This window comes from Alosa pseudoharengus, unplaced genomic scaffold (assembly GCF_046254945.1).
Source record: "Alosa pseudoharengus isolate Yale_2024_CS ecotype anadromous, Long Island Sound unplaced genomic scaffold, YU_APseudo_1.1 YU_APseudo_1.1_scf_20, whole genome shotgun sequence".
Classification (NCBI taxonomy): domain Eukaryota; kingdom Metazoa; phylum Chordata; class Actinopteri; order Clupeiformes; family Clupeidae; genus Alosa; species Alosa pseudoharengus.
In genome coordinates, this window is record NW_027468664.1 from 25,819,501 (window position 1) to 25,825,887 (window position 6,387).

Below are 6,387 nucleotides of genomic sequence, written 5' to 3' on the forward strand. Positions count from 1 at the left end.
ATCAGCAGTGATATTCAAAACAGCTGAGGTTTTGTATTTAATTAGGCCGCTCCTCAAAACAGAGCAGAACACAATACGAATACGATAATAGTACTGGCGCCCCTGGACCTTACACAGAACGGTATTAGTAATCGTGCCCCTGGTCCATGTGTCGAAATCAGTAGTTTGAGTCGGAGTGAAAAATGATTGTGGCATCAGTTCCTCCCCAGGGTTGATTTCACTCTGTTATGCTTGATTCAGTTGGGAAAAGAGGCTTTAATTGAATTTCTTCGTGGCTACAAAGTGGTTTTCACTAGATCTCAAAACAGGTGGGGGTGGTGGAGGGTAGTAGGAGGAGAAGGGGGGGGGGTGCTGCAGTGTTACAGAAATGAAAAACAAAAACAAAGTCATGAATAAGCAGTTGAAGGATGGATGGAAAGAGAGAGATAAGGAAAGGAGAGAAGGAAGGGAAAGATCCCGTGCTTCTGGGACAAATTGTTCATGTTCATAATTCAGTGCCTTCTCCTGTGACCTGGAAGTGAATCGCTCACTGAGCAGGGCCTGGCACACTCCCGCGTGTCGGATTTAGAATGGAGAATTTAGAATTTGTGACAGTGTTGCCACGGCGAATGGAACTCTCTGGAGAGAGATTCTGCAGGTGACTTTAGTAATTTTTGCCTCTGCCTCAGCTTCTACCAATGTACCTGTGTGTGTGTGGGTGTGTGTGTGTATGTGAGAGAGAGAGAGTGTTAGTGTGTGTTTGTGTGTGTGTGTGTGTGTGTGTGTACCTAATTTAACACCCACAACCGTCCAGTCTCCCTAAAGAGGTCATTTGCAAGACAGCTGACTCTTAGCAGACCGTCGATCATGAGTCATGACACCTACACTTAGCTCACACAGATAATAAATGAATGTACACACGCAGTGCAGAGACACATTTATGTAAAAATGGAACAACGTGCTCCAGCCTGACTCACAGAGTCATTAGGCAGCGATGGATGAATAGACACACACACACACACACAAACACACTGGTGTGGAAAGATTCAACACCACTCAGGAAAAGTAATAATTAAACGGTCGCGTCGTCTTCCATGGTGCACTGAGCTGACGTACTAAACAGAGCCTGTACAACTGAGCCGAGTAGACAGCCAGGCATGCTGATTATAATGCAGCATATTGCATTACAATGCTGCTAGCATATGCTTAGCCATGCTAAAAACAACGCCGCTGAGGCAGGAAGAAAGCCAAGGCCTGTTCCTGTTGACAGCCAGAGGTGTCTGGTCCTAAGTGGCCAGGACGATGTCTGGAGAAATAAAGTTTAGGGCCCTTAAACAGAAATGATAATCTGCCAAATGGCAGATGATTCAGAGGCTGGTCCAGCAAGTGTGTTGCGAAGGCGGTAGCTTATGTTTTTCGAGGCTAAGAAATGACCAAAAAAAAAAAAAAGCAAGTTCCAGCAAGAAGAAGCCGCAGCAGGCTACAGCGCCCGTACAATATACAGGTCCGAGTGCCCACGGGGACCCAGGTTCGAATCCGACCTGCGGCCATTTCCCGATCCCACCCCATCTCTCTCTCTCCCACTTACTTCCTGCTTCCTGACACACTCCACTGTCATGTCCAACTAAAGGCAAAAAAGCCCAAAAAATATACTTTAAAAAAATAGAAGAAGCCAGTCTTTGAGCTAAAATAGTAGAAATATACCGCTATGTTATATTGGTTTGGATTCACATAGTACCTTGCTTCTTAACCTTTCAGTAGTTACCACCACACCACTGGCGTCTGAGCTAGCCCTTTTCTCTTCTCTGGTCTCGGCTAATGAAGCGTTATTGTGTGTGTGGAGCAGGCAGCTGGCGTGCTGTTTGATGTTCCCCTGCTCCTGTTCCTTATGATCTCTGCTTGTGTTCAGCCATCCCCCCTGAGCGCAGTTCAGGCCACGGTGTTTAAGCTTTTAAAGCTCCGGTGTCTTGATCATCAGTAGTCACAGTCGCATTCCTCCCACTTTACATTTGAAGTTTAGAGTTTAGAGTTTCAGAGTTTTGTTAGCAGTTTGCTGTGTCATGTTGCATATCTCATACTGAAACTCTAACTGAGTTCAGTTGCTGACGATGCTGACGGTGGTGGTTTTAGCATCTTCTGTACCTGTTGAGATACATCTTAGAGCACATGTTGATGGATAATGTTTGTTTCTTTGTGTGTGTGTGTGTGTCCATGTGTGTGTGTGTGTGTGTGTGTGTGTGTGTGTGTGTGTGTGTGTGTGTCTGTGTTTGTGTGTGTGTGTGTGTGTGTGTGTGTGTGTGTGTGTGTGTGTGTGTGTGTGTGTGTGTGTGTGTGTGTGTATGTGTGTGTGTGTCCATATGTGTGTGTGTGTGTGTGTGTGTGTGTGTGTGTGTACCCTCCTCACCCTGCAGTGCTGTGTGGACCTGGACTCCAGGGTTCTCCGGCTCCAGGCCAGTGGAGATGAGCTGCCTTTCCTGGACACCTCCGCCCACCACAGCCAGTGCCACCATGACAACAACAAGAACCTGTGACATCACTTCCTGTGACGTCACCCCAAACGTGGACCCCGTCTCCCTGTGTCTAGAGAGGAGAAGGAAGAAAACATGGAGGAACATTTCATGTCTCTCTCTTTTCATATCTCTATCACTCTTATCTTCTGATTCTCTCTCTTTCTCTCTCTCTCTCTCTCTCTCTATCTCTCTCTTTCCAGTTCACACTGTTAGTGTTTGTTTTCTGTGCTTCTGCATTCTGCATTTGCCATGATTCTCTCCTGCACTTTTGTACTGCAGTTGCATCGCTAAGTGAACGGAGGTCCAGAGAGATTATATACTATTATAATATCTATGTATCATTTCCTCATGAACATGTATTTCAGATTATTGTTTTTGATCAATAACTAATGAGTCATTGAATAGTGTAGAGAAATGAAAGGGGTAAATCCAGTAAATTGGGATTGAAATAGTGTGAAATGATCCCAGTGATTGATAAATGATGATGATGATAAATGATGTGTAATCTGTCTCACTGGAAAGAACAGATGAGGTAGTGGGAGTAGCTGTCAACTAGACCTTAGCTATTGTACTGAACAAAAAAAAAATATATAAACACAACGTGGAACAATCGCAAAGATTTTACTGAGTTGCAATACATCTCTGAATTCAGTCCCTTTTTGCGCTATGGATACTGCCAGACTATGGCAACAGTTTGGAATTTGTGCTTAGAATGGGTGAGATTTAATTTGGTGTCAGTTTTTGCGAAAGGTTGTTGATATTTGGAACAGCCAAGCAAATTACACCCCTCTGTTCTGGGCCCCTATATCTTTGTGCTGATTGGCTGGGATCATTTAAAGGCTTGGTCCGAGCCGCTCTGTCGTCCACTCAGACTATGGACTGTGTATGAACACACACACACTGAGCAGACAGCCAGACGACTGACCCTGAGGAGCAGTTAACTGGATTTGACCAAAAGTGTATGGAATTATAATCACTAACTGCTTGTTTAAGATCTTAAATGCAGTAGGGCTGTTAGCAGTTCATGAGACCTGAACCACACATGGGTCCCAGCGTACAGCAGACAGGGTCAAATCTGGGGTCCATGGCCATGTGTGGCAGTTGTTCTGGCTGTTATCTGATGTTATGAACATTACCCCGACATGCAGCCAACTGCCTTGGGGTCACTGTGTGCTTGGTGCGTGATCTGTTCGCTCATTAAAGAGCTGCAGCTCTGACCGACTAGCGCAGGGACCGATACGTACGTGAGCAGATTTCAAGTCATAGCCACTCTCTCCAAACTGCCTTGTCTCTCTCTTTCACTCTCTGTTTCTCTCTCTTTCACTCTCTGTTTCTCTCTCTTTTCTCTCTCTTTCACTATCTGTTTCTCTCCTTCCGTGTGCTTCATATTCATGTCATGTTTTTCCATGACAGCATTTTTTCCCCTTTTCTTTCTTTTCTTCTTCCCTTTTTTCTTTGCTGTATCTGCTTCCCATTCTTTCTCCTTCTCTTCCTAATCTCTCTCTCTCTCTCTTTCTCCCTCTCTTTCTATTCTCTCCCTCTCTTTCTAATCTATCTCTCACTGTATCTCTGTTCAATTCTCTCATATTTCCCTCTTTTACCCCATCTCCTGTTTTTGTTTCTGTCCTTCCCACCTACCCTCTCTCTCTCTCTTCCACATACCTGCTCTCTCTCTCTCTCTCTCTCTCTCTCCCTCTCTCTCTCTCTCACCCTCTCTCTCATTTGTTAGTGCAGCTGAGGGTTCCCTCGCTGACCTGAATTAATGATGAGGGCTCCTCCTCCTCTGTGTGCTGCAGGTTGTCTCACTTTGACCGCTTTGGCCATCTTGACCGTTTCTCAGATCAGAAATTTTCAGAACTATTAGTTCAACCTCCACATCACTGCTGTATTATCAACCAGTCGGGTCTTTCTTTGCTGTACGGCAATAAATTACAATGTCTGGAAACAAAATGGCATTCACACAGAGCTGTTAAAGTATAGACATTGTTTACTGTTGTGCAAACATTACTGATGATTTGAGAAATGCACCAAAGTGACTAGAGTGAAACTGTAAATGTTGGACAGACAGACAGAGTGTCTGCACCGTGGTTGCGTAATGCTCGAACAGCTGAACCTTAGCATAATAATAATATGATAAAAAACATTCCAGTGTTGCATGATCGGTTGTTTTTCCTGTAGATGTTAGGTTTCACTTACGTTGGTCAAATTTGTAGGTTTTGTGTTTGTGTGTGTGTGTGTGTGTGTGTGTGTGTGTGTGTGTGTGTGTGTGTGTGTGTTTATGTGTGTGAGAGAGTGTGCATGTGTGTGTGTGTGTAAGAGAGAGACGGTGTGTCTGATAATGCTTTTAGTGACAGGAGAGTGCTTACTTGTTTTTTCTGCCGGGAGAGAAACACGATCCCCATATCTTATTAGCCCTTCAGCTAACCTCCCCACTACTCTCATGACTCCAGCTGCCTTCCCCCTTTTATTTCTGGGGCACCTGAATCACTCTAGCCCCAGGCCTCACTTTGTGCCAAGGCCTCAGTGGAGGTTGATTTTCTCAGTATTCTCAGTCACCATCTCTCGCTCGCTTTCTCTCTCTCTCTCTCTCTCTCTCTCTCTCTCTCTCCTTCTGTACTTTACTTCTGCTTTACACAGCTAAACTAATCTAAATCTAAATGGAAACATTTTGTGGTTTTATTTTGTTGATAGCTGATCTTGGTCGCTGAACACACAAGCAACACACACAAATAAAGATGTGCACACAGACACAGACACACACACACACACACACACACACACACATGATGGTGTGAAACGATCAAGTGTCACTGAAAAGCGCCTAGCTTTAATCCCTAAGCTGGTAGTCTGATGCTGAGCTTCTGGTGTTGCTGATTATCTTATACACACACTCACTCACACTCACTCACACACACACACACACACACACACACACACATATAGCGTGGGGGTGAGTAGTGTGGCTAGGCAGTGAGTAGTGTGGGAGGACACATGCAGTGTGAGCCTGTGTGCGGTTGCTATGTCTCTTTGTCTCCAGGACATATCACCACGGCACCCATCTGACCAGCTTCCTCACTGAAGGTCACCCCTGCATTTATTTGCTCCCCCCCCCCCCCTTCTTGTTTACTCTACAGATCTCTGTGCGCTCTGTAACGGCTTTGAAAAATTGATGTTTGAGACGAGTGGATTTTTTCCCTGTGATCTTTGATTTGTTTCTTTTGTTTTTAGTTTTGTTATCGTTTTTTGATTTCTGATCAGTATTTTAATCTGCCTATTGAAAAATTCAAAATAAAATCTGTATTCTGGCTATACACCGAGCTCCTTGATTTTTTTTAATGAATGAGTTATATGCCATGTGTGGGCCAGATCTGGCCCAGAACAAGAGTGCCGCGAGCCCAGCATCTTCACCTCACATCATTTCATGCTAGAACTGCCATAAGGGCCATTTTGATCCTTAGATTGTAAACTCTACATACAACCAGATACTTTCTAATGAGACACAGCACTCCAAAAGTCCTCCATAGAAATGCATGGGGTTAGTTTGTAACGCCAACATGGCCGTTGTCTACGCATATCACACTCTTTCCGCAGCAAAACGTCGACATATGAATACATTGAGCCAATCATGTGCTGTGTTGTGAATACATTGAGCCAATAATGTGGTGTGTTGTGAAGACATCGTGCCAATCATCTCGCCACTGGAGCAAGATTGGTGTTGTGAAGCCTTGCGCAGGTGCATTTCTACCGAAATAGATGCCCGATAAGTGCCCAAAAAGCGTTATGGCCGCCGAGTAGAGGGACTTGCCTAAAAGGACTTTGATACAACCAGCAGGACTGTATTTTTTTTCCTAAACAAAGGCATTATATGATGGAACTTTCTATTTTTTTGTTTTAAGCA

At 44.5% G+C, this 6,387-nt stretch overlaps 1 protein-coding gene across 1 annotated transcript in view; it reads left to right on the forward strand.

Annotated features, from left to right (window-relative positions):
* Positions 1 to 5,800, forward strand: part of nrip2 (nuclear receptor interacting protein 2) — a 57,387-nt gene extending 51,587 nt beyond the window's left edge. The window contains exon 6 of the mRNA XM_076296955.1: positions 2,391 to 5,800. Coding sequence (XP_076153070.1) covers positions 2,391 to 2,510 — 120 coding nt within the window. The 3' untranslated portion in view covers positions 2,511 to 5,800. The remainder of the gene's footprint in view (positions 1 to 2,390) is intronic.
* The last annotated feature ends 587 nt before the right edge of the window (positions 5,801 to 6,387 follow it).